This window comes from Phalacrocorax carbo, chromosome 25 (genome assembly GCF_963921805.1).
Source record: "Phalacrocorax carbo chromosome 25, bPhaCar2.1, whole genome shotgun sequence".
In the NCBI taxonomy this organism is placed as follows: Eukaryota; Metazoa; Chordata; class Aves; order Suliformes; family Phalacrocoracidae; genus Phalacrocorax; species Phalacrocorax carbo.
The window spans coordinates 915,988-943,730 of record NC_087537.1 but is presented as its reverse complement, the minus strand read 5'-3'; the positions used below and the strand labels follow the sequence as shown (position 1 = coordinate 943,730).

Here is a 27,743-nt window from a genome sequence, read left to right as displayed (position 1 = left end):
GAACCAGAACAGGGGTCCAGGCGAGGCAGGAAAACCCAGCACAGGTCCCACACCTGTGGGGCACCCAGGCTGCCAGGATCTGGGGGGACTCCCCGAGCCAGAGCAACAGCATTTGCATCTCTGCAAGGACTTGCATTAGGCAAGAAGGCATGAGCAGCAGCATTCCTAGGAGGTTAGTGCTGGAGCAGGGAATAACCCACTTCTTCCAAGATTCTAGCACCAGACAACACTCCTCGTATCAGTTAAAGTCTTTGTATTCACTCCCGGACAGCGCTGTAGCTTGGCCCAAGGCAGAGCTGAGATGGTAACCAACTCTCTGCAGGCAAGAAATTCAGCTGGAAGGACTCATGCTGCTCTGGGGTCCCGCAGCCCGTCCCCACCGCAGCAGGAGGAGGACTGGCACCAGCACCTCGAGCCACAAGCACTTTCTTGCCTGTGTTAAGCAGGCACCCATCCTGAACGCAGGGCTGTGCGGGACCACCTCGCCTTGGGAGCTCAGGTCCCAGACCCGCACAGGGACACCACGTGGAAGAGCTGCCTGTGGAAGAGTTGGGGTCAGCCGGGGATGGCCCTCCTGCAGCCTTCGCCTCGCAGACACACTGTCCCCGCTGCCTGACCCCACACTGGGAGCTGGTGGGACATCCAGAACTGAGCCTCGGCGAGGCACGAAGGTCACTCGAGTCCTGCGATCCAGTTACCACCTCGGAGCTGGCAGCTGCCGGTTACAGATACACACAGGCACGCTGCGCCGAGACACCCCAAGGGGCCAAGAGAGGGGTGTCTGTGGGGGGCCAGGACAGGCCCCAAAGGTGCACTGCAGAGATGCCCCCGGCACCTGACAGCCTGAAGCACCACGTTGTTGCTGCAGCACCCCGGGAAACCTCACCCAGCAGCCCCAGCCCACTGCTCCCGACGGTGGGAGGCTCTGCGCATCCCCTCCGACACAGCTCGCGTTTCCCAGTCCTGCACCCACCCAGCTCAGTCCTCCCCACCCGTGTTTGCCGTGGGAGGCGACAGGCTGAGCTCCCCCAGGCTCCCCTCTGGTACGAGCCCAGTAATTTCTCCCCAAAAGACGACCCATTGCAACTTGCGCACCCCAAGAAGTGGCGCCGGTTCCCCAGCAGCCCCTCGGGGCTCAGTGGTGAGCCTGGCAGCGGCGTGGGGGGGCTCGGGGGCGGTGGGGCCGCGCAGCAGCGGGGTCTGGGGGCGCTGGGAGCCGAGCGGCGCAGCCCCGCGCCCCGACCGCTGCAGCCCCGGCCGCGGCCCCGCGGTGGCGCCCGCGCTCCGCGCCCCGCGCGGGGACCCCCAGGAGCCCTGCCCGGGGTGCGGGAGGCGGCGGGGACCCCCACCCCCCCCCGCCGGGGCGCGTGGGTGCGCTCCCACCCACGCACCCACCCGTGCAGCGAACACCCCCGGCCCCAGCGGGTTTTGCCATTTTCAAGGCACCAGACCAGTCTTGCTCGTTCCAGCTCCCTGGAGGTGACAACAAGCATCTCCCTTAAGAGTTATATTTAGCGAAAAGTAACAGAAGGATTTTCCACGAGCTGTTAATTGATCTGGAGGCAAAAGCTGGGACCCGCAGGGACGGAGGGTGACCCAGGCTGCCCCCGACCCCGCTCGGCTCCCAGCCAGCGTCACCCCAGGGGATCCCTGCACCCACCGCAGCGCTTGCCACCATCTCCTGAACGAATTAAATGTCATTTTTGCTCGGGGAGGGTGTCCGCACGTGGGGATGGATCAGGACCTGTGCAATATGCTCCAACCTTGAAGCCAGCTGTGCATCAGGCAGAAGGTTGGACCAGCCACCCACGGTCCCTTCCAGCCTAAATTACTCCATGTGTAGCCAAATATGTTAGCTATGAGATCCTTAAACTCCTGCTTCACCAGTTAAAATACTAGGCAGCATAACTAAGAGGAGCTTTACATCAAAAATCAGGAAATCTACTTTTTGGCAGAAGGATTCAGGGCGTGCAGCCCTCTGGTACCTATTAACCCTGGACTCTCTCTAGAGACCTCAGGATTTTCCCTGAAGCTCCAGCTTCATCTTTCAATGAGAGCAAAAGAAAACATAGCCCTTGTGCTTGAGACAACTGAAAAAACTTGTCCTGAAAGGCTAAAAGAAAGCCTACATTTTATTTAAAAAAAACAGCTACTGTTTTTTCAAATGAAACCTCCTGCACTTGGTGCGCCGGGGGCTGGCACACGGCGGGGGGGCAACCGCCCCGCACCGGGAGCGAAGATCTCCGCAGCAGAGCTGCCCCATCCAACTGAACCACATCATCTCTGGTCATTCCCCAAAACTCTCAGCGGCTGATGCCTGATCACACTCAGATGGGCAGAGCGCCCTGCGGGACCCCAGGGAGAGGGCCTTTACCAGAATAACCATTAGCAGAGCAGCCGGAAAGCAGATCTGGGAGGCGATCAGCATCAGGAATGTGAAACGGGGCCTCGGGGATGTAGCAGGACACATGGAGCGCTGGTGGGGACGGGCCAGCAGAGGCAGGTCCCCGGGTGCCCTTGGCATCCTCCCCTCCCCGGGTATTTTTAATGCAATTACATCCCCAGCGCTAAAATTGGAACATTATGTGGACAAAGTATCCCAAAAGTCTCCCTCATCTTAAAAAAGGAACTGCTGTTGCTTTGATTAGACGGCAGCTCCCTGCCCCAGCTCCCGTTGCAGCGTTTAAAAGGTCTGTCCTAATTGCACGCACGCTTGTCTCATTCACTTAATTTCTGGTGCGCCTGTTCTGCTTCTCAGGTGTCGGACCATAAATTTGGTGATTCGTGGCTGGGACAGGTCACTGCACACGTGAGGACCTGCGTCTCCTTGACTGGCGGCTACTTTGGGGCAGATTTCACCTTTTCAGCAAAGCACCGAGGATCTTTGGGGGGTTATTTGACACCCAGCAGCTCAGTGCAGGCCCCTACCTCAGCTGAGGACCCCAAGAGGCATTCTTCATGGCCAGCCCAGCCCTCACCCTGTCTACAACATGGTTGTGGTACACATGGTGCCCACACAAGGGAAGGGGGGGAAACTGAGGCACGGTGAAGGTTAAGTGACACCCCCAAGGCGACTCAGGGGCTCCGAGCCAAACGCAGCAGCAAGCACAGGGTCACCACATCCCAGCTCCACCGCCCTATCCCACCCCAGGGCCAAGGCAGCCAAGCCTTTGTCTTCTACATGGAGGACTGTGAGCAGCTTCCTCTTTTGGGTGGTCTTCCCAAGGGTCACAGGGCTCCACTGGGATGGGGGGACTGAGCTGCCCCTCACCCACCTCTACCCAGATTTCACCTGGCTGATCAACATCAGCGACACCTCCCCAGACCCATGAGGGCCCCCCCCACACACTGTCTGCACTTTTTCTGCCCTTTGCTCAGAGCTACCGAGGGCTGCGCCAGCCCCGTGGCTGGCCAAAGGCTCCTGCCGGGTGCGAAAAGCTCCCTGACAGATGTCCAAATCTCTCTGAAATAAAAGAAGGTCAGAGCAGCTTGGGTATCGCCGCAGCAGCGAGCGCTGCGTCATAGCACCCGTCCTCCCACCGCGCAGCGTTTCCAGGACACGCTGCCCACCCGGCAGCGAGTCCCCATCCCGTCCCCTGCGGGACACTGCTCCTCAGCCCTGGTCCCCAAGCCCCGGGCACCCTGCAGACCCCCCCACAGCCCCAGCCCAGGACTGCAACACTCCAACCTCCGAGTCCAAGGGAGATGTTCCCCTCTAGTCCTGGCTGCTTTTATTGCTCGTGATCACTTAGGCTAACAAATTGATTCTGGGATTGCCATCCCCTCATCCCCTGTCTCTCCCAGCAGTCAGACTTGGTCTCCCCAGCCCGAGCAGCACAGCAGGCTGTCAGGCAGGCAGGTCTGCACAATACGTTCATAATTTTAAGGTCAGTTTTATATTCTTGTACAGTAGCCCATAACCTCAGGTCTCTCCTTCTCTTTCTTTTTTTAATAACACCATAAACATGTTGCAAAAGGCTGTAAAGTGCTGACAAATGTTAGAGAGAATTTAATATCCAGGCATTGAATATCTGAAATAAGAAACACTCTGGTTTAGAGGGTGCATGACAGCAGAGCTTGCCTCCTTTGCATCTGTGTGAGTGGCATGGCAAGAGTGGAGCAAGGCTCTGCCGGCCAAGGACACGCCACTTCATCCACTCCAGGACCTTTGCAGCCGCCGGTCCCTTCCCCAGCCGCCCCAGTTCAGACCCCCACACACCACACTTCGCCACCGACAGTGAATTCTCCTCCCAGGAGCCAGGCCAGATGCATTTGCACCAGCAGAGCTCTGTCCCAGCGCTGGCACTGCCCCCAGGGACGCTGAATCCCTGGGCTCTGGGGTAACAGTTCAGCTGATGCTACAGCCCAAATTAATTTCAGCCCCTGGACAACCCTGCCTGGTTGCCTGGACACTCAGGGCCTGGCCTTGCCCTGTCCTTGGCGTGCACGCAGCAGTGAGATCCCATTTCCCAAGACCCCGGCGCCCCCAGGCTCCCTTTGGGGGTCCCCTCCGCAGGCAGCATCCCTGCGGCTGCTCTGTGCCGTCAGTGGACAAGTTTTTGAAGAAGCCCCGTGCTGGAACATCCTTTACTTCAGCTCCTAAACGTGAACCAAACTCTTCAGAAACTACAACCTCCCAACGCAGGCTGAAGAAAGAGCGGTTCCACGCAGACGGGCACCCGCAGCTGCCCACGCACCCTGCGAGCACGGGGACGCAGCATCCCTCACCTCTGCAGCCAGGGAGGCTCACGCCTCGGCGAGCCCCTGGGCTGTGCAGGTGGGCCACGCAGCTCCCTGTGCCACAGCTGGCCACCTCCTGCTGCACGGCTCTGCCGCGAGCTTGCGGGCGGCAGCAGCCCCGGATGCCGGCAGGGAGGAGCGAGGGGGATTAGCGAGGGTGATGCCAGCAGACATCTGCAGCGTGCTGACACATTTACGCACCCTCAGCACGCAAAGGAGGAGCTGGAGCTTGGGGCACGTGGCTGAGGTCTTGCAGCCACCCACCCTCCATGCCTGGGCCCCCAAAATCTCCAAAAAGCTGCTTTTTAGCAGAGGGAATAGGCTTGCTAAGTGCACATAATAGAAAATAAAAGCAACGGAAGTAGAATTAGTATGAAAGTCTCCACCAACAGCTGTCACAAAGCTCATGTAGCCCCCCCCACAGCAATGATCTTATTTGCAGTGGCCCTGTTTGCATTTGCAAAGATGCCCAGGAAAGCCAGAAAATACCACAAACCCTTACCCGAGTGCAACTGAAATCACTGCATCTCACTGCTGGCTCAGTCTGCACTTTTCTACAGGAACTTGCCGTTGGAGCTGATCGCGTGTCCCCATTATAATTGGCTTGGATGCTCAAACTAGGCAATAGTTACACCATGCTTGGAGGCGCAAGTCTCAGCAGGCCAGTCGGAGCCTTGGAGCAGCTCCATGATCCTCTCTCTGCCGTGCACAGAGGCCAGGTGGTATCAGCACTGGGGAGCCCCAGCTGCGGCCACCCTCTGGGGAGCCCCAGGGTGCAGAGAAGCTCAGCTGGGGGGAGGCAGCTGCACCATCCTGCCTTCACATAGACCCCTCACCCCTGGTGCGGGCGATTTCCAGCTGGGTTCAGGACAATGCCCCACTGAAGAGGCAGCACCTGGTGCCCCCAGCCCAGCATGGGGAGGCTCTTACCTGGTCACCAAAGGGAGTGCCAAGCCAAGCCCTGCCCTCTCGCAGCCGCCGAGCCGGCTCCTGCCCGAGTGCTGCAGCCGTCAGGGCACAACAGACCCCCCTACACCCGGAGAGTTTCCGACACTTGTCTCATATTTCAAGGAGCACTTCAAATGCTGTTCAATCGCCACTAAATCAGCCCTCATCAGCAGCCTCCAGACGAGAGCCAGGGCGAGTACGAGCTGGGTGCCTGCAGCTCAGCAAGTTTCCAAAAAGCCCCGAGCGTCACGCAGGGGAGCGGGCGCCAGCTGGCAGGAGGCTGCACTGGAGGAGCTACCTCGAGCCAAGAGCAGGCAAATGCACCTGACATCAGCTCTGTTGGTGAACGGGGAGATGGGGGAGCTTCCCAGGCTGCCTCTAAGGTCGGACCCAGAAAATTCCCCGGGCAGCTTCATAAAGGGGCACCGCTGGTAGAGGGATGCAAAGGCAGCGAGCCGCAGTGAGCACAGGGGTGGCTCTGCCCCCTGGGATGGAGGTGGCCTAAAGAGACCTGCCACAGCATCGAGAGATGCTCTGATGCCCTGGACTAAGAGCTAAGCAGATATGGGCAGACCACAGATTTCAGAGGGCCCTGGCCATACGCACATCACTTTCAGCATTTCATAACAGCATCAAACTAGCCCCCTTCTGCCCCCCCGGCCCCAACATATGCTCCACTAATGCCAGAGCGAGGCATGTTTTAGGATCAGTGCCTAATCCATCCGTTGTCAGAGCAAGGATTAGCGTGAGCCAGACCTCCCAAAGAGCTCAGGGATGCATGGTGGCTCCTGTCACGGGGACCAGGGCACTCAGGGGGCTCAGACCATCCTCAGACCTTGGGTCCAAGCCCCCCAAAGGCCCAGGCTGGCTCTTACCCCTGCTCCCACTCACTGAAGGGCAGCGGGAGGTGCCGCAGCCCCCCAGGCACGCAGAGGGCATCGCACAGGCTCGCCGGCGCTGCTGTGCCTGTCCTCTCGTTTGTGCATCAGAGGTCATTGACAGCACAGGGCTGTGTGTCCCCTGAATCAGCAGATCTCAGCCCTGCTCCCAAACAGCGAGGACAGCTAAAACCCAAACTGAAGGAGATGCCATGGAGGGAACAACGCTGCTTTTCTCCTATGGTCCAGAGAATATGTCCATCTGCCCCAGGAGCCAAAACCTGGGAAGCGCCTCTCGGGTCCATCCCAGGGTATCTGAAGCTTCTAAGACTACATCAGTAACAAGCTGATGAATCAACTTCAGCAGGGACCAAACTGGCAGAATGTGGGGTAATGAGAGAGAAAACGTGGTGGCAGGGCGGGCAGGGCACACGGGGTGTGCTTTTTAGAACTATAAATGAGATGGTGCTGGGTCTGGTGAGCACACTGTCCTGGGCACATGCCACGGTCGGGTCCCGTTCCTCCCCTGGGGTGGGTGGGCTCCTGGCAGCCCCCAGCAGTGACCCACCCGCTCTCACACCAGCGGAGAATGAAACCAAAGCAAACACAGGCAGGGGATCTGACATTTTGCCCCCAGGGGTTCAGCTGTAAATGCTATCACAGTGTAAGGGAGCAGCAGGAGAGGAAAGATTGAGGCACCAGCAGTTCAACATCCCAGCCGGCTGCTGCTCCCCCCGCCGCGCCGCAGGCTGCCAGCTGAGGAACGCCTGGCACAGGGCTTGCAGGGTCGCACAATCCTGCGGGTTTCTTGTGATCAGCACAAAGATGAGGGCAGAGCCACCCACTACAGACCCGTGGCGAGCAGGGGCTGTGCCTGCCCTCCGTGCAGCTGCCCAGCAGCGAGCCCTCTCCCCACGCACCCATCACACGGTGCCAGAATTCAAGGAGGGCACCGAGCTCCGGGAGGACGCCGGCAGGCAGAGCTGGCTGCCCGCGGGCATCGTCCAGGGCAGGGAGGAGCCAGCGGGGTGGGATCTGAAGCGTCACAGCAGGAGAGGAACAAACCAGGAGGTTTAGCTAAGCTTTGGGGAGAAAGCAGGGATGTCACCCTGGCACACCATTAATTACCGGGCATCCACCAGACGAGTGCTGCCCAAAGGGGTCTGGTAGGTGACAGCTCTAGCTGCTCTCCTGCCTCCGCGATTGCTTGCCTCTTAAAATAGACCCAAGCAGTGCAACCCAATGCAGCCACGGGGCAAGTCTTGGCCGAGCTGCTCCTTGCTAGCTCTTCCTAGCTGCTACAAAGAGAGTTTTTTTTTCCCAAATCTCCCTGAAATCAAATCCAGACTCCACTTGTGAGGCAGCAACATCTCCTCCAGGCACAGGGCTGGCTCCCATCGCCCCAACAGAGCCCTGACCCCTGTGGCAACTCGCACAGACCCATAAACAAGGTGATGCCACATGTTGCACAGCTTTGGTGGTATTGGAGCTGCACTGTCCCTCACATGCTGCTCGAGGTAACCCCTGCCCAGCTCCCCACCCCCACCAGCAGGTCCAGGACTCACTACCAGTCTCCAGACTCAACTTGCTGGAACTATTTTCCCTTGGAAAATAAAATATAAAGAAACACATTATGCCATGGGGAAAGGTCCAAGCCCCAGCAGCACCTCATGCCCCTCTCGCTGCTCACTGAGGTTGTTCCTGGAGATGATCTACCACATGTGCAGGACTCGGAACGAGATTATCACATTAAACATTAAAAGTCCCAGTTCAGAGAGCACCAGCCAGTCGCGCTCCCTCTGCAAAGCCAAACCAAATTTCATTGCAGCTGGGTTTGTGCTAGAGCCACATAAGGCGAGAAAGCAAAGCTCGGAGGCCTCGCCAGGCAAGCACCACTCAAAGCGTTTGTTCCCAGGCGAGAAGAGACCCTTCCCCAGGGCCAGCATCCCAGCCAGCCCACCCGGGCACACCACCACAGGCTCCATCTCTGAGCCCAGCCACGCGCGGGTGCCGTGCCCGAGGCAGCTCTGCCGCGGCCACGCGGCGCAGTCCTAACCCCAGCGCCCGATACCGGGAAAGGGGCTGCCAGCTCCCAGCGAGCCACCGCTCCCACCGCAAGCGCCAAAGGCTGGGCCAGCAGCAGCCGCCACCCGAGGCGCGAGGCCACGAGCATCGTGGGGGCAGCAGCGGCGGTCGCGTTCCCCACCCACGCGTGCCCCAGCAGGGCAGAGGCGGGGACACCCACCACCACGACTTACAGCAACCGGCCGGGGTCCCAGCGCCCACGGCAAAGGCAGGCAGGGTCTTCCCACCCGGCTCCCCTCACTCCTGCATCTGGTCAGGAGCTTTTCAGGGCAGAAACTGACTTTTAAGCATGTTTGTGGGTAGCTGCTGACTAACGCAGGAGACCTCCAATTTAAGTCAGAGCTATTGCAGGCTACTGTATTACAGCCTAAATTAAATATTTCATAGCACTAAGCAAGTGACATTTGAAATCCAGTCATTGCAGGGGTATCAAATAAAGATATTTGCAACAGGATCTGTTTAAATCCATGTAGTGCTTTGGATCAGTCCATCAAAACAAGCCCATTGCTTTATTAAAATAAAAGTTATCAAACACCCGATCTCGTGGAGGAGGCTCTGGAGCCCACGCAGTGGAGCTCAGTGGTTCGGGGGACAGTAAATAAGCTGAGCCCTGCTGACCCACGAGCCTGCCATTAAAGCGTAGCTTTGAGAGCTATTTTCATTAAAAAGTTAAGACTGGCAAGAGACTTTGCATTACTTCCACGACCATAAGCTGCCTGTATTTTAACCACTGGGACTGAAACACCGTGTCTCAGCAGAGGCTCTCCCTGCATCTCAGGCTCGCTCACAGAAGAGCTTGAACTCGAGAGGGAGCTGCACCAAACACCACCAAAGCTAACGCAATTTCTCCCCAGGCCAGGACCACCCCCCAAAACAAAGCGGCACATCAGGACCTACCAGAGCATCGCAGGGGGCCAGGCTGGCAGAGGGCAAAGCAGTCCCTGCCCAGGGATGCCAGGGTGCAGGAGCAGGGAAGCTGAGCAGGACACCCATCCAAAACCTTTGTGAGCTGCTCCCCTCCCCTTCTTATACCCCTCCCAAACTCAGCCCAGCTGGGGCTGCCCTTGAGCTGGGTGTAACCCACCACCGGCAGCTGTTGACAAGGGGATTCACCGCAGCTGAGAGAAGGAAAAGCACCTCGCCAAAAATGAAAACTGCCTCCAAACAGATCTCTCAGGTGCGTTACAGGAATTACCACGAGGTTGTTCAGTCATTCTGACAAATGCCCCGTTTCCCTCCCCGGTTAAGCAGTATGCTCGCTGTATAAAAACACACTTTAAAAATGAAACTTTGTCAAAAATATAAGAAAACTCCTTTCATTAACTTCCCTAAAAAAGTGCTTGGAAAGGTAAAGGCTGGAGCAGGATTTTCTGCATCGGTCACAGCAGATGTGGCAGAGTACAGGCAGCAGGATCGGGCTTGACAATGATGAACATACGTGTTCAAGGTCAAATTTGGGAAGAATTTGCTTTCCAGCACACGGTTCAGTCCCATGAGCTTCCCTGGGAACTAAAGGCTCCCCGGGGGCTTTGTCACTGGGCCGCTCTCAGGTCTGCCCTCTGACCGCTGCCCACCGGGCCCTGAATTTTGGCGAGAAGGGGCCAAGAGGGAAAGCCTGAGCGCACCGAAAGCGCAGCACGAGGGGCCGCCCCTCCGCTGATCCGCCCCGGCACGACCTGCCCCAGATCTGCAGCACTTGTCACGGCCCTGAAGTTCCCAAACCTCCCGACTGCCGGGAAGAGCTTGAAAAAGCGTTTCTAGCTGAAAGGCAGATGACAAGTAAAAAGAATCCCAAATTTATTGTTTTCTTAGAATTTAGAGTGGGAGGAAGGAAAATGGGACGACCCATGATTTTTTAATGCCTGCAGTTGGCAGTTCCATATTTAATGTGACAGCAGCCCTTTAAGAAAAATACGTTCATATACAGGACAGAAAATAAATTGGCAAAGCAATTTGCTTTCAAGCCAGCCTGACAATTCCCCACACAAACAGTTTACTGCAGCCTTGGCTGAGCCGCAGTGGCCGGCGCTCCGTGCTGGGCAGCATATAATCTAAGAGTTTAAGGATGCTTCACCGGTTGACGAGCCCATCTGCTAATACTGGAAGCAGTAATTTATCCCAGAGACGCTACAAAGAAAGAGTGGAAGAAATAATTCATTGTGTGTGAGACAACGAGGAGACGCGTTGTCATGTTATCACGCTGACAACCCCACAATACAAACAGAGATGCTTGTTACAGAGTCTGAACCCGGCACGATCAAAAGGATTTCTTCATGCGGGGTAGGAAGGGGGGGAAAAAAGAAAGAAAGGAAAAGGAGAGCTAAATCAAAGCCTGCACTTACCATTTCTTATAAAAGAAACTTGTGAGAAATGCTTTCTGCAGAGCAATTAGTAACCAGGATCTGAGGCAAGCACCGTGCGGGCAGCACCCCGCGGGACCCACTGCTGCCGCCCTCCTGGGGGCTGTGGGAGCATCAGCCCCATGCCTGGCCTTTGGGCCCCACCAGGGCAGCGCCGAGGGGGACGCGGCCACCCCGGCAGTGCCAGGGGGAAGGACGGGTCTGAGGAAGGCAAAGCACGATGGCGCTGGTGCCGCGGGGAGGAGAGGAGCCAGAATCCAGGGTCCAAAAGCATCCCTCGCTTCTGCCCGGCCATTCCCATCACCACCGGCTCCGGCGCCTCACCCCTTACCTGAGCCGCCTCGCGGGAGCTGTCCTTCTCCTTTGAATTGGTTTTACTCATTTTTATTAACCGTCAGCAACCAGTTCTCCACCAGGTTTTGCAGCTTTTGCTGGCTGCTCCGAGGCCCTGGGGCGCGTGGCCTGGCTGCCCCGAGGGGGGTCAGAGCCCGGCAGCACCAGCCGGACCGGGGGCACCCCGGGCTCCACGCTGCCAGCAGCGGCTCTCAGGAGGATCCAGCACAGCAGGTATTCAGGTGACGGGGTGACTCATCCCACCCTGCTGCACCCTGCTCCGCTGGGGCACCCCGACGCCTCTCACCGGCTCGGAGCACCCGAACGCCGCCGCGGCGCGCGGCAGCCCGGCCCCGTGGCAAAGGCACCAGCGAGCAGCCGGCCCCCGCGGGGGATTTGCCTCAGCCGGGTAATCGGGGTGTTTGCGTGGATCTGGCAGAATTGTTACACCCTCCAGACCGTGACAAAATCTTGCAGGTGTTGGAAGGGCTCTGCCTCGGGGAGGCCGGGGAGGAATGCGGAGCCATTCCTGGGCTGCTGGGAAACACGGGGTGCACGTTGGTATGTGGGAGCACTTTGGGTCCTCCCAGTCAAGCCCCTAAAGCCTTGAGCCTGCTTGGGTGGTCCCACAGCCCGGGGGGCAGCACAGCATGCCCAAGCCCCCCAAGCCTGGCGGCAGCAAGGACCAGAAGATGCCACTGAGGGGTTCCCCAAAATCAAGGGGGGCGCCAGGGTACCGTCACAGAGATGCGCAAGCGGGAGCTGTGCTGCAGGAGAGCTGGCCTTCAGCCTCAGCTCACATCTTGAAAGGCTGACTTGTCTGTGAACCGCTGGGAAGCCATCACTGACAGGCAGGGAAATTAAACGGGACAGATGATAATTAATTGTCCATGTCTTTCAGTGTCTCCTGGATATGGACTAATGAAGCTATACGTTACTCGCTGGCTAGAGAACAGAAGGAAGAATAAAAAAGTTTTAGAGCTCAGCTTTAATCAGTTCGGTGATAAGCGTGGCCTGAATTAGTCACCTCCTCTCCGCACGCCGTTTTGGTTATCTCCAAGCTCGGCAGCCTGTGGCTCCCGCGAGCTGGATGGACTCACTCCCCGGCTTTTGCAGCACCAGGATAAAGTTGCAGGAATCCAGTCGCTGCAGCATGAGCATCCTTTGCTGTAGCAGAGGTCACTGGTGTCAGGAGAGAAGCACGTGTGTCCAATTAAACCAAGAAACCTTTGCTCTGAGAAGGCCAAAAGGCAGCAAGTGTTGGCTGGCAGCGCAGGTGGCAGCTCTAATATTTATTTGGGCAGCACCATTAACGCTGTTTAATTGAGCTCTAGTAGGTCAGCTTTCCTGTTCGAAAGGAATTCGTAAATGGACTCACGAAAAGTTACTTGTCTCCCCGCCATGGAAAACACGTGGACATGGGCTGCGAGCAGCCGGCCCCGCGCACGCATTGCAGACGGCTCGCTGCAGGGGCCGGGGAGGCTCCAGGCAGGTTTGCAACAGCACAACGCTCAGGTCCCATCTCAGGCTTGGCTGGCGCAGGAGGGACCAGTGATGGGACTGGGACTCATTCCCCACGCTTAGGGAAATTTTGCCCGTTTCCTTTCCCGCTCCAGCGCCGGTGCCCTGGGGCTGCAGCTCTGCACCCGCTCTGCACCACTGCGCCAAAGGGGACAAGGAACCCCTCACTGCCCTGCGCCCAGGACAGAGCCTGAGAGGTTACGGGGTCCCCACAGGGTGCTGGGGCACCTGTAGGAGCCTCTCTCAGCCCCATGCAAGCCGGGGCACCCGGTGCTTGCCTCCCTCCCGCACATAGGTGAATGGGAAAGAGCTCCCTCCTCTGCTGCTCACCTGCCTCCCACACCACCCCGCACGCGTGACACTGCGATTGCTGCAGCGCTGCCACCACAGGGGCTGCCTTGCTGTGACACGGGGGTGATGGCAGGGCTGGGCACAGGCAGGGCAGCTCACATCAACCCCTGTGCTCGGCCGGTGGGCAGCACGGGAGCCACGGCCGGAGGAGAGGCTGGTTCTTCCGCAGGGGTACTCCCGGGGTGAAGCTTGGGAGCTGCTGTTCCTCCAGCCCGGTGCGAGACGCAGCCCTGTGCTCGGCGCTGCCTGCCAGCAAATTCCAGGCAATGGGAAACACGGCGGCGAGGTGGCCCGGGCAGAGGTGCTGGCAAGTCCGCCCCCCGGGACGCACGGCCGCCAGACAACACAGCCCATCCGTGCCAAGGGTCTGGGTGTGTTCATGAGTGGGCGCAGGGCCACCCTTGCACAGGGGATCGGGAGACGCAGCCAAGGCACGGCCCTGCAAGGCTGCCTTGGGGGTGTGTGCTGCGGCCGGCATCCCAAGGGGAACCCCAGCAGCCAGAGCTCACCGCTCCCCCGGGGCAAGCATTGCTCCCAGCGGGATGGGAGCCGGAGGGGCCGCACACGCCCCAGAGACATGTGGGAGAGGGGCTCCTCCTTTTGGCCCCAGCACACGTGCCCCCACGCTGGCTGCAGCCCTGCACGCTACCCAGATGCTGGCTGAGCGGGGAGGGCGGCTGGAGCATCGCCGAGCGGCAGGCGGCAAGCCCTGCAGCGCCCGTGCCCCGCGCCCGCCCCGCCGAGCCCGGCGCTGCCCCGGCACCGATCGTGGCCGCCCAGGACCCCAGGCACGCGGGGACGCGAGCAGAGGACAGCGGCAAAAGGCTCCTCGCTGCTGGCAGCTGGCAAGAGGTGGAGGCGTTGCTGTTATGAAAACATGCGAGGGCTGTGTCTGAAAACATTGCGAGGAGCCAGCTACATAAATAGGCCCTTTATGGCTCTTTCCTGCGCTGAGACAGGCCCTTTCACTTGTGCTTGGCTCCGGCACGGCGGGGTTACTCGGCTAAAAGAGCTCTTCGTGTTGGGCGCGGGGGGAGACAGGGAGGCACCAGCAGCCAGGGAGGCTGAGAGCCGCGGCGCTGCGGGGCTGCCCGGCCCAGCCCCACCACGCCGGCACCCGCCTGGGACGGGAGAAAAGCTGGTTTGGGGCAGGTCAGACGAGAGCAGCGATGGGGACAGCCAGGTCCCCAACCCAGCCGGATGGGCATCAGAGATGCCATGTGATGCCCGGCCAGGAGCAACCTGTGCCTGCCCCGGGGCGTCCCTCGTGGCGAGGCTGGGCTCCAGGACAGGACACCCCCAGTGCCAGCCGGTCCCCTCTAGCCCTGGCGTCACAGCACGAGCAGATTAAGGCCCATCCATAGCCCTGTCCCGTGCTGTTTTGCACCACACCCAGAGAGGCCCCTGCTCCATGCGTGCAGGCGTGATTTGCAGACTCAGGGCTACCCCACAGCTTCCAGCTCCCTTCTCCCCCGCAGCAATGACCCCCACGCAAGAGAGAGCCTCTTCCAGGGACGGAGCAGCCGATGCTGAGCTCCTCACAGCACCACGCTCTGCTGCCTCCCGCTCCCCGGCCCCGCAGGCTCCCTGGAAATGGGGCTGTGCAGGGAGCTATTTCTGTCTGGAGGCTCCAGCAACGTGACACCCACCTGGCCCCCCCAGCAGCACGGGAGGCAGCCCTGCCAGCATCCATCCCTCTGCGCTTGCAGCTGCAAATATGTTGACACCTGAGCAATAATCTCTTTCCTCATCTGAGATGCTCTGGGGCAAATGGCAGAGTGAAGCGTGCTGCAGCCCCCCAGGAGAAGGCTCCTGCTGGCGCCCGGGTAAGAGGGCAAGCAGGAGGGGACCGGGGCTTCGCCAGGCCAGAGGAATAAACTGTGTTATGGGGGGAGCCCGCAGCCCTGGCTCCCACCGTACGCCTTCACAGGCAGGTTTGCAGCCCTGACTCAGTCCTTTCTCAGTTTTTCCAGGTCACAGACTTGAGAAAGAAGCGTGGCAAATCCCAGCTCTCCAGCAGGATTTTCTGCTTGAAGGACAAGAGCCTCCAGCTCAGGTGATGCAGGCAGGAGGCAGCTTTGCTTTCCCAAGTCCCAGGAACTCGGATGTGCCTCCACCGTCACCACCCAGCCACAGTTCCAACCCCCAGCACCCCTTCCCGAGCAGGGGGTTCTCCCGCCACCCCAGCACCCCATGGAAAGCGGCTCATGTCCCTAAGCAGGAGCTGCGATGCCTGTGGCGAGGGTGGTCCGGGGCGCAGTGACCCGTGCTGTCGTGGGACACGGGCAGCAGCTGCTCCGCTGCCGCCACCTCCGCAGGGAGCGCACCTCGCCCGCAGCATGCAGGCGCCATTAATTAGTGGTTTCGTTAGGGAGTCGTCATTAACTGAGCACCTCCGGTGCCCGTAGAGCGCGATGATCCACCTGGTGTCAGAAGCTGCGCGTGAGGCAGCCGTTCTTTATTTCTTGCAGCCACAGCTCTTGAACGCGATTACAGTTCCGTTTGTGCCCCCTCAGCAGCGAACGTCCCCCCAGTGTGGGAAAGCTGGTGACTAAAGCAGCGGGTGAATGATTAGTGACTCAGCGGATAATTTTGCTCATCTTGTGGCTTTTTTTAGCACAGGGCGGACAGAGCTCGCGCGGCAAACCCTCGCCCGGCACCGCCACCGCTCCCGCCCCCCCAGGCACCGGGCTGCCCACCTGCGCTGGGGAGCTTTTGCAGACAAGTGTCCGCTTGATGCGGTTCTCCTCTGGAAAACGGGGAGGAGAAATCAGACAGTGCTGCCAAAGGCTTTGGCTTTTTCTTAATTCTCCCTTTTAGTTCTTCCTTTATGGCCCGGGAAAAGGGAAGGGCAGTGCCACAGCCCCGGTTAGCCGGGAGGCGCGGGCAGCCCCGGCGGCGCTCGCTGCGCAGTTCATGCTGCGCTGGAGCTGACCCGGCAGCGGCTCTTGTCAAGAGCAAAGCACTAAGCTCTTGTCTTAGCGGTAACCGATGTCTGAAAACACCAGGTGCCGGCTTGAATTAACAAGCTCTTCGAGCTGGAATTCTGTTGTGAAACAAGCCAATGATGGGGCGAACAGCGCTGGAGGGAACCTCTGCCCGGGCCATCTGCAGCAGCAGCAGCGTGGGGGCACCGGCCCTGCCCAGCCTGCACGGGCAGCCCAAGGACCGCATGAACGGCCACGTCCCGGGGGGCTGGGGATGGTGACAGGGATGTGCCATGAATTTCTTCTCATCTTTACAGACAGGGCAGCCGCAGCACATCAGCCGCCCAAGCGCTGAAGCCCGACGCGGTGGGAGACGGCTCCAGCCCTGGGTGGCTCCGTGCCCGGCGGTGCCAACCTGGCTGCCGGCACTTCCAGACCTCTGGGTGATCCGTGCAGGAGCAGAGGTTGAGGTCCGCACCCTTGGCACTGCCACCGCACCCGCACAGATCCCCCTCCATCCCGGCTCAGCCAGCCCCAGGTCCCCCGTGCCACCTCCCTCGCACGGGGCCTTTGGCAGGTGGTCCCTGCACCAGCGAGACCAGTGCAACCAGAACACCCAGTGCCGGCCGCTCCCGTCTCCCCTGGAGAGCTGCTGGTGATGACGGCAGACGGTCACCCAGCGTCACCAAATGCTCTCATGGGCTGGACTGACGCGGCTCCAAAGCTGCTCCCCGGGGCAGGCAGCCCCAGCCGTCGGGGGGAATTGCCGCCTCCCCAGAGCGGCTTCGTTCTCACTCTCCTTTAATGACTTCCCAGCTGCTTCCCCATTTTAGCTGATAATGGGACTTCACTATCTATCTGGGTTTTAGAGTTGCTTGCCTTGTTCAAGCTGAAGAAAATCAATTCCCCTCTCACTCAAGTCTTTCCAAGACAGATGAACTGAAGATTGCGCCTGCCTGAGGAAAATATTTATTCAGTCTGGGAACAGATTTACTTTTGAACCTTCTATAAATACAGCTGAGGGCACCAATTTAATCCCTTACCAGAAGACCTAATTTTATTTGTTTTATGTTTTAAAAAATCCTCCCTTTTCTAACGCCTTGTCAGCAGGTGATGAAAGGCAGAAATTTTGGCACCCGCCTCAGCAATAGGCAGAGGGCTCCAGGCTGCGGCCGCGGGTGCTGGGGTGCCCGTGCGCGGTCCCGCTGCAGCACAGGGCTCGGCGGCGCTGGGGAAAGGGTGAGACCCCTGCCCTGCCGAGGTGTGGGACCTCTGGGGACTTCCTGCTCTTGAATACTGATTCGTACCCCATAGAAGTGCTGCCAGGGGCCGGGGCAGGCAGGGAGAGGCCAAATTCTCCACAGAGGCATCTTTGTGACCCTGCCTGCCCTGCCCGCACAAGGCGTCCCTTGCTGGGGGCAGAGCCCACCGCCCTGCCTGCGGCCGCTGCACAACCCCAGACATGACCCTCTGCAACCCCCCCCGCACCGGCAACCGCCGTCCTGCAGCCACATCCCCGCCGTCCGCGCAAGCCCCCCCTGCCATCGGCCGCCCCTTCGCTCCGTCCGCAGCCAAAACGGGCTTCGTGCAGCGCCGTGCTAATTAGTATTCCAGTGGGACGGCTCTTTATTAGCGCTGCAGCTGGCACTTTGCCGTGAGCCAGCGCCTCTCCCCGTCACCCTCCCCGGGGAGGGACCCTGCTCAGGACTGCGGCTCCACGCCGGCCGTGACCCCCCCCAGGCCTCGGCGCAGGCAGCTGCCTCCATCCACCCCGGCCCGCTGTCACCTGTCACTCCACAGCCAGCGTTATCTCTGGCTGGGGCTGAGAGGAGTCGGGCTCCTCGCAACCAGCACAAGGGAAAAAAGCTCCTCCTTTAGCTGGGTGTGTGCGGGCGGTGGGAAATTGCCCCCCAGGGCACTCGGGGGGGGATTCTGCCACCGCCTTCCTCGCCAAAGAGAGGATTTACCCAAGTCCTAAGGAGGGGAAATGTTCCCAAGGATGAATTAAAAAGCTTTCCCACTGCTAAGCAGAGGCCAAACCCGGGCAGGTGCTGGAGCCAGAGCCCCTCTCGGCGCTTCCCGGGGCCGCGCTCACGCAGCCCGGAGCACCCTTGCCTGCACGGAGCAGCGCGGGCACTGCAGCAGCGCTGGCATCACGCGAGCACCCGGCGGCGCCGGTGCCTGCTCGGCTCCTGTAAATCCCTTTGACTCACCCGCTGCCTAAACCGGCACTCACCCTGCCCTGCGAGCGCCCAGCCCCGCAACGCCGCGTGCCTTCCCGCGGTAACGGAGCAGCACAAATCGTCTCTCTTCCATGTCTGTCTGGGGAGGCGAGATATCGGCGTGGGTTAAAACACTGGGGTGCCTGTCCCCGGTCCCTCCCCGAGCCCCACAGCAGCTCCCCACCAGGAATGAGCTCACATGTGGCCACGGGTCCAACAGCCTGACCCCCAGCTTGGACGAGGGGGTTGCTGTGTTCCCATTTGAAAGGCCACCTGCCTCATCCCCACCCCACGGAAGGCTCCTCCAAAGGCACAGTGTGCCCTACACCACGACTGGCTCACTAATTTGGCACACTTATTAAATTGCTATTATGCCTGTTTGCTAATTACCTCCTCTGGAAACAGGAGAGGACAGAAATTTGACATTGAGCTGTGAAAATCTGCAACCCTACAGATGCTGGCTGGGCCTGGGGTGCCCAGCGGGGCTGGAGGGCGAGCAGGGGACTGGAAACACGGCGGCTGCTGAAGCGTCCCTCCCTGTCCCGCCAGCCACAGCCCCACAGTCCGACTGCTGCTGCCACGCCGTGCTGCTGTGGGATGGGGAGCGGTGACCCCAGGAGCCCCGGTGAACCCCCGGCACCACATCCCTGGGGTGTCAGAGCTTCCCTTCCCACACCCTGCGCCTCCCAGAGCACAGATTAATCTGGGCATGCTTTAATCCTCTAAAGCCCTTTCGTAACAGTGCTAAAAAATAAGCCTGGAGACTTCCTAACGCTTCTTGAAAATTTGGAGTTGGGATATTTATAGGCTCTGCCCTTGTGTGCGACAAAGCGCACCTGGCAATGGGCGGGAGGGCTCTGCTGCTGGGGGGGGGACCCCTGCCAGGCCCCCCAGGGTCGCCCCCTCAGTCCTGCCAGGAGCCCGCTCTGTGCCGCTCCCCCATCTCCCGCCGGCTCAGTAACAAGCTTCCCTTGTTCGGGATTTTAATGTTTTTTTTTCCTAAAAACATTTCAGGGCTCCTTAGCAGAAACTCCCAACTCCCAGCGCACAGTCAGGCTCTGTGCTGAGATGCCTCCAGCACTTCAAACAAATGCAAAGCAGCAGCGCTCCCGACCAAGATAAACAGTGTCTGTGCATGCGTCCCCTGCAGCACGTGTTCCCTGGGAGGGCCAGGGCAGGGTGAGGGGAGCAGATGACAGACAGACAGAAAGAAACAGGAGCAGTGACACTTCAGGAAGCAAAAAAATACAGCCTGGAGGAACACAGACCCACCTGGGCTGTGGCTGTTTCTCTTCCCAATAAACAACTGACACCCCCCAAAGGCTGGGGGTGTGTGGGGCGACACGCTTGAGGCTCCCGGCTGCTCTGCTTTGCTCTCCAGGAATGCAACATGAGGTGTGTGTCCCCAGGGACCGCCATGGTCCCCATCAGCATCACCTCCGCCAGGCTCGGCACAAGGATGAAGGGCTGGAAAGGCCCTAGAGAACCGATTCCCCTCCCAGAGGTGGGTCAGATCCTGCTGGGGGATGAGGTCCCACTGTCTGCAACCGTGCAGTGAAATCTGCTTCGGCGATGAGCAGCGCTCAGGCCAGCCCAGCCCTGCCGGAGGCATGGCTTTAGGCAGGGGCTCGCAGGGCTGGCATTGCCCCTGGCAGGGACAGGGCATTGCGTCCTCCGCGCCAGCCCTGACACCTCTGTCTGTCCCAGAGCAGGGTTAAAATATTAATTCTCAGCCGCCATTCTTCTTTTTTATATCTTTGTGACTTGCAGATTAAATGAGGAGAGTGCAACGGGCAGTATGGGTGCTGAATGAAGGAGCGACAAAAAGCCTTCAGTTATTTCTCTTCTAACATGGTGGGAATTCTTGCTGAAGATCCATAGCCACGAATTGCTGCCTGGGCTCACTGAGAATTACTGAAGCACAGTCATGCGGGGAACCAAATGCCAAAGCTCTGCGCAACGTCGGGTGCTAGAAATTACCCACATCCACAAAAACCCTCAGGGAGCTGCGTGGTCAGGGCCACAGAGAAACACCTGCCCGCAGAGCTCTGACCCCGTCTGCAGGGGCTGTTCAGTGTCACTGTGCCTCAGGGACGGGATGCGCCGCGCCGGGCAGAGCCAGGATGCTCACGCTCTTTGGCGGCGGGGCTGCTGCCACCTCCCCTGGGGAAGCAGAGGCCACGCCGCACCGGCCAGCTGGATGGCGACGGGACAGGGCAGCCGGGCGAGGGGCTCCCTGGCTGCTGGCAGGGAAGAGCGATCAGCTCCCCCGCACACATCCCTCTTTTGCAGGGACGGAGCTGGCTGCTGCAGGAGGCTCCTGCTCCACTCGCCAGCGGGAGCGTTGCGCGAGCCCTGGCAGCCCGCAGGCTGCGGCCAGGCACACGGAAACCCTGGGAAACCAGCCCCTCCGAAGGCTTGTGGCAGGGTCCTGCCATGGGCACCACCCCTGGGAACTGCTGCTGCCCGGAGGAGGGAGCTTGAAGTGTTTCAAGACCAGAAATCCCCCCCGGGCACACCTCGCCCGCCTGCGGCCGGGATGAATCCCCAGGCGGGATCGGGCCAGGACCTGTCCAGCTCCGCTCCTCTTCCGAAAGCAGCTGGCCAGGAGGCTGGGGTCCCGCTCTGAGGTCTGGTTTCCAGTAACCACTCTGGTGGCCCTTGGCCCCTCTGCCATGCCGGTCCTGGGCTCGGTGGGGGCCAGGGAACAGCCGGATGGCCAGGGCAGCAGCACCGCAGCACCTGCAAGGCCCAGGTCAGCAGTCCCTCATCTCTTCTGCTCCAAGAGACAAAGGGAAAAAAACAACCCCAAAAAGCTCTTGGCCCTTTGCTGTGCAGTTTTACAGAGGTGACCTGCTGCTCCCTGCTGCAGTGGGCTGCGGTACTTGTCCCAGTTCAAAGGCAGCAGAGGTCTCAAAGAACTGGGAGGTGAAAGGAAGGTGAGAAGCAGCCTGTGATCTTACGCTGGCAAAACCCACTCCACCTTCAACAGCTCCTTCATCCCCCGCCGATGCGGAGCAAGAGCGAGCGACCAGAGGTCAGAGCCAGAAATACCCAAACTGGAAACGAAGCACTGGGCACAGCCCTGCGCGGCCGGCGGCATCTGCCCCAGATCCCTCCCAGAGATGCCCCAGCCCGTCCCCTGCCCGGTGGGTCCGAGGCAGACTCCTGCCCGCAGGCAGCGGAGTTGGCAGAGCTCGCTCTGCCAGCCTAGGCCGAGCTACAGGAAAGTGATAAACCCCACGTTTATTGTCTTTCACCCCTCCCAGCATTACAGGGCTCCTCGACCTGCTGACACCGGCTGACTCCCACGTCCTCGGAGACACACCGTGTTGGGCTGGGAGCAGGAGGAACACTGCACTGAGCGGGTCTGGGGGACCGGCAGGGCGCAGATGCCTCACACGGACCAAAGCCAGCACCACCTGGGCTCCCCCTGGACCACCAGCTCCGCCTGGTCCGGGAGGGGAGGAATCCAGCCCAGTGCGGGGGATCCATTCGGATGGAGCCAGGAGCACCTGGAGCAAGATGGCAGCAGGAGCCATGAAGGACCTTGGCAAAGGACCCTCCGCTCCCCACGGCCACGCTGAGCGGAGCCCAGCAGCCCCCGTCCCACAGGCACCTCCCCTCCGCAGGGGGAAAGCATCTCTGCAACCAAGCCCAGAGCCCATGGAGTATGAAATGACAGCCTGGGCTCGGAGCCAAACCGAGCAAAACCCAGATTGGTTTAATTCCTCCAGAATCAAACCTGACGGCTGAAGGAGCTCGTAGGAGGTGGCATGGACACCCTGCCTCCTTGGCACCCCGGCTGCTGCAGCCGTTACAGAGGCTCGTGCAGCCGGAGCAGCTCCTGTCTTCAGGCAGATACGGGCATGGATTAGGACTTAACCTCAAAACGTTCCCCCTGCAATTTCCAAGTGATCTTTCTTATCACCTAATTAAAAAATTTCCATAATTAGGCCAGGGAAAATCACAGCTCAGGAATGTTCCCATTTCAAAGCAGCACAGATCTGTTCTGCACTGAGGGCTCGGAGCCCCAGCCGGAGCCAGGCTGCCCCCACCCCACCAGCACCGGGGCTCAGCCCCGACTTGCCCCATTCGGGCTCTGCAGCCCCAAGAGCTTTACACCCCACAGGGAAGGGCCCGGCCCATTGCTCGGTCCCGCGGGAGCCAGGGTCCCCACGCTGCTCCGCTGCCGTAGCCGTGGCATGGGAGCCCCAGCGTGCGGGCAGCACCTCCCCAGGGCCCCGCAAGAGCCCCCGCTGCCGCCAGCCCCTCTCCCTGGCACTCGGCCGGGTATTCATTCTGGAAAAAAGGCTGTTTACGTTGCAGGGGGAAAAAAGTGGTGGTTTTTTAAAAAAAAAACCAAATCCAACTATAAACGGCCCTCTGACAGCAGGGTGATCTCTCCCCGCCTTCAGGCCCTGTGAAGGCGGGGGTGCTCGGGGGAGCCCCCGCTCTGCCCCACAGCTCTGCAGAGCAAGCCCCCCACTGCCCGCAGCCCCGGGGTGCTCAGCGCCTGTCCCCTGCCCTGGGCCAGCCCCACCGCCCCAGCCAGGCTGACCCCCACCGGCAGTTTGGCCGTGGAAGACCAACGTAATGCCTCCGAAAGACAAAACCCTGCATCCATGGCATCCCGGGGAAGGCCGGCAGAGCTCCCCATCAGAAAGGGACCCTCCCTGGGTACGTCCCATGCCCACAGAGCAGCTATGGGCTCGAGGAGGCTCGGGCTCAAGGAGGCTCCTTAAATATGCAGGTTCCCTTTTATGACTTGGAAGTAAATTGTTGTGGTTCTAATAAAAAACGAGCACTTGCTACCATGCAGCCGCAGACTGGATTTCCTTGAGAGCACAGATATAATTCTTGACAGGGGCTTCCTGACACATAAATTATGACGCTATTTTGGAAGCAATCTCAGAACATCAGACTAAGAAACAGCCTTTGTACATCACAATATTGTTTCTAAATTGACAAATAGACCCTCATGGGCTTCATCACTCTGCTCTGGGCACACGTTTTTCCATTTTTATTTTCCCTAGGAATGATTATGGGGCTGCAGAACTGCGGGCTCTGGATTCGGAGAATCCAAACACCAGCCCCAACTGAGCTGAGAAAGAGGAAAAGTCGCTCGATGGGATGTGGAGCTCAGAGAGGGGCTCTCTGTTCCTGTGATGTTTAAGTCAAGCCCACTTTGTAGACTGCCCCGTGCTTCCAGGACAGGTTTGCTTCCAGTCCTGGAAATTCAACAGTGTAAAGCAACTTGATTAACATGCTCAGTGCTCAATTGAGAGCATCTATACAAAGGTCCTTGTTTATTCAGTAGTAAACTTATACTGTGAACTTTTAGAAATATGTAGACCTCCTCAGAAATGCCAGATAAAAGCCAAACCAAGGGGGAGATCTCCAGAAATATACCAAAGAACTGTCCCAAGACCAGGGTGCCTGTACTGGCCACCAGCCAACGTTCAAGGATGCTGGGGCAATCCTGGAGTATTTTTGGGTTGGAATGGCTGTGGACAGCCGCAGCCGGGCAAGCCCCTGGCGCTGCTCTGCCGGGGCTGTGACATCGCTCCAGGCTCCGCTCGGGAATGCCGGTCCCAGCGCTGACCCACAGGGATAAACAGCAGGAGGATGCGGGTGGAAAGGGCTGGGGCAGCTCTGCCCCAGCCGCACCTCGATGGGAGCCTCGTCCCACGCTGCCTCGGCGGGGTACGCCAGGCAGCCAACACCAGCCACAAACAGAGGGCACAGAGAGGGAACCAGCCCCGAAACACACAACCCGGCAGGGAGCACTGCAAGCGGGAGAGGAAACCCCGCAGTTTTGGGTGCGACGTTGCTGTGCACCCAGTTCAGTTTTACACCTCAGGTTCTGCGGTATTTGTACTCTTTCCTGCCAGCAAAAATAGACTCGGCACATCTGAGCTGGGTGTCTCGCCTCTTTGTGCTGGAAGAGACAGGAGAAGCCAGGCAGGAGGGGAGGGATGGAGAGGTAGCCCCGATCCAGCCGGCAGCCCATGCTCAAGCAGGACGACCCCTCCTTGCACGGGTTCACTGTCGGCCTTTGCCAAGCAGCCGGGCCCCCAACCATCGCCCACTGTGGCTGGGACACGCGTCCAGCGGTGGGGATGAGGCCCTGAGGCCAGAAACCCACTGGCCCCACAAGTATTTCTTATTCTCAGGACTATTAAACCAACTTGCTGATTTATCCATACTGGAGGCTGGATGTTTCGTCAAAGCCAAACACAAGCAGCCAGCAGCACGAGCAGCCGGCTCCAGGGACTAAGCTGAGCAGAGTGCGATGCAAGAGCTCAGGGGTGCTCAAGCACAAGATGCACAGTGGGAAGTCACAGCTCGGTGTGATGCCACTGCCCTGATAAACGTAGCAAAGCTCTCTACATCTACATACAGGGTCCACATCCAGGACTATACGTTTTTTTTCTTTTAATGCACACAGCAGATTACAGAACAAGCAAGAAACTCTACAGGACTCTGCTACCGGCCCAACCCTGAACCCTACATGTGGCAGGAGTTTCTCCTCAGCAGAGTCACACCGGCAGCTACCGAGGGACCAGAGCAGTTCCTCCCATCCCCACGGAGCTGTTTCAGCCAAGTGACAAACAGCACTCAGAGAAGCCGATGCTGGGCTGGATGCTCCATCAGAAAACACCTGCAGCCACTTAAAAAAAAAAAATAGTCAGTGATGGTGGATTTAGCTTGCATTGGCTGCAGAAACTCCTGGCCAGGCTGGCAGCCGGGGACAGAGCCTCATTTATTTGCAGACTGTCACATACAGCGGCACTGCCCATTGATGCTATTTTCAGGCACCGTGCCCCACATGCGGACACAGCGACTTACACAAAACGTCTCAGCTCCCCGATCAGACATCCCAGATAATCAGGGAGATGAAGATGATTTTTGCGCAGTGCTGAGCAGCACAAGGGCAGCTCCTGCCTCATGTTTGCACTGAAAACCGCTGCCTTGCTCTGCTCAGGGCAGAGGGTGCTGCCAGCTTGCACGGGACCCGCGGGCACGTCCAGCCCTTGCAGGAGCAGGCAGCTCGAGCAGCGAAGTGGCAGCAGAGGTGATGCTGATCCCCTTCACAGCGGTGAATTAAGCTAGAAGCCCCTTAAGGCTCCCAGGAGTGCAAAGCTGGGCCCTACACCCCTTACCTTCATGCAGAATCATCTCCTGTGTTTAAGATACACTTTTTAAATTTTGCTCTGAAAACAAAAAGCCACACGGGCTGAGGAGAGCTGGGAGTTCAGATTCCGTGCAAGAAGTTGTTTTCCCACATGCACATCCAGGGTGATCGGCACTAACAGCCCTGCCGCTGCCCTGCCAAGGGCAGCCACCGGCGCAGCCCTGCTCTCCGGGATCCGCAGGGTTTGCTCTCGGGCAGAGGAGAGCTCCAGCCCTACCCCACCCGACGCACAGCTTGTCAAACCTTCAGCGATAACTCACTGCTGCTTCGAGTTAATAGCAAAGTATATTGATAAAAGCTAAGGAGACAGCGGGCCATCTTACGGTTGAGGATGCCGCTTCTGCAGCCAAGTTCACTCCGGCTCGGCGGGTTACTCTGCAGGCGCACGCCTGGCCAGGAGGACCCTGCTCTGCCCTGGGCTGCAGCCACCCCGAGACACCTCTCGCTGCCCACATCGCTAACAGAAAGCCCTTTTGTAAGGCTCCAGTAAAAGTCCTTTTCTTTAAAAGCCGAGTACCCCTTGTGGAGACAGCCAGAAAGCCTCGGCTCCATTTCCAGCGCAAACCTCTCCGCGCCTCAATCAAAGCAGGGACGCGAGCAGCCGCCGGCACCCTGCGGCCGAGCCACGGGACACGCGGGGTGCACCGCGCACCCCGACACCCTGAGCGGCGCAGCGGGGCCCGGGCGGCGCCCACGGCCGCGGCCCCACCGCCCGCCTGCCCCGCTCACGCCGCGCCCCCCCGCCCGGGCCCCGGCGCTGCCGGCGGACCCAGGCCCGCCGCACACGCGTGGGGGGTCGCGCGCCGCGCGCCCCGATGGCGCGGACGCCTTGGCAGAGATGAGCTGGGGGACGCCACCGCCCGCCACGCACCCCCGCGGGTCCCGCTCGGCGCGGGAAAGGCGGCCCCACGCAGGGAGAAGGGGCTGCAACCGGGGCTTCGGCAAAGTTCCTCTGCAGAAGTTTCGCTCCTGACCCGAGACCTCCCGCGGGGGGGGGTCAGCGGGACCGGGGGCTCCGCCGCCCCCCGCCGCCCCCGCCCCGGTGCACGGCGCTGCGCAGCCGGGCTTCCCGCTCCCAGGCGCCGTCGGCGAGAGCCGGGATGGAGACGGGGGTCCCGGAGCGTCCCCCCGGGCAGGCATCCATCCCTTCTCCCGACTCCGCGCTGTCTCCCCAGCGCATCCCCCGACCCCCCCCCCGCCCCCGCCGATAACTTTGCTACGGCCGCAACTCTCCGGGCCCGCGGCCCAGCCGCCCCCCGCCCGCCCTACCTGCCCAGCCGCCCGGCTCCGCCGCCGTTTGCAGCATCCTCCCGCCGGCTGCTCGCTCCCGGCTGGGCGAGCGCGCTCCCGGAGGAGAAGGAGGAGGAGGAGGAAGAGGAGGAGGGAGGGGGGGGGAGGAGAAAAGGGGGGGGATGAAGGCAGCGCGCGCGCCGCCGCGGTGTCCCCCCCTCGGCGCCGTGCGCCCGTAACGGGGTGGGAGGGGGGAAACGGTGGCGGCGGCGCATCCCAGTGCTGCATCCCGCAGCGGGGCCCGGGTGGGGCCCCCCCCGCACCCCTCGGGCCGGGTCGGGCAGCTGAGCGGGGACCCCCAGGGTCCCCCTCCCAGCTGTGCTGCCACAGCCGCCTGGGCACCCCCGGGGGGGGGTGGGCGCAGCGGCCTCCAGCCCCTTTCCGGGGGATCGGGGGTCAGTAAGGTGCTGTGGCTGAGCCCATGGAGGAGGGTGACCCAGCAGGGCTGCAGGGAGGGCACCTCGATTTTGGGGCACAGAGATGCCCAGTGCCACCGGCACCATGGAGCACGGAAGGGTCAGGTCTCAGTCCTGCCCACCGAGTTTTCCCCTTCATCTCCAGGTGCTGGGACTAGTGTCCCCAGTCCCAAAGCCCCAAGTGGCAGCAGGTAGCCCAGCTCCCCAGGAGCTCTCAGAGGGGACAGGGGAGGTGGCCCCACAGGGGCTACAAGGCTTCTCTGGCAGCAGAGCCCCTGGCCTGACCCAGAGTGTGGCTGCGGTCCCTGTGCATATGCAGCTGGCATCTTGGTGGGATAACACCTCACACCCTGCCTGTACAGCCCAGCCCCTCCGAAAGTGCTGGAGGAGCCCAGCTGCTCCAGGAGGATGAAACAGAGCCGAGCGGGAAGGGACGGAGGGAGGGGGCCCGCAGAGAGATGCTGCGTGCTCTTA

At 60.1% G+C, this 27,743-nt stretch overlaps 1 protein-coding gene across 2 annotated transcripts in view; it reads right to left on the bottom strand.

Annotated features, from left to right (window-relative positions):
* Positions 1 to 26,898, bottom strand: part of ZNF385C (zinc finger protein 385C) — an 81,051-nt gene extending 54,153 nt beyond the window's left edge. For both annotated transcript variants that reach the window (XM_064473067.1, XM_064473068.1), the window contains exon 1: positions 26,833 to 26,898. In XM_064473067.1, coding sequence (XP_064329137.1) covers positions 26,833 to 26,869 — 37 coding nt within the window. In that variant the 5' untranslated portion in view covers positions 26,870 to 26,898. The remainder of the gene's footprint in view (positions 1 to 26,832) is intronic.
* Between the last annotated feature and the right edge of the window lie 845 nt (positions 26,899 to 27,743).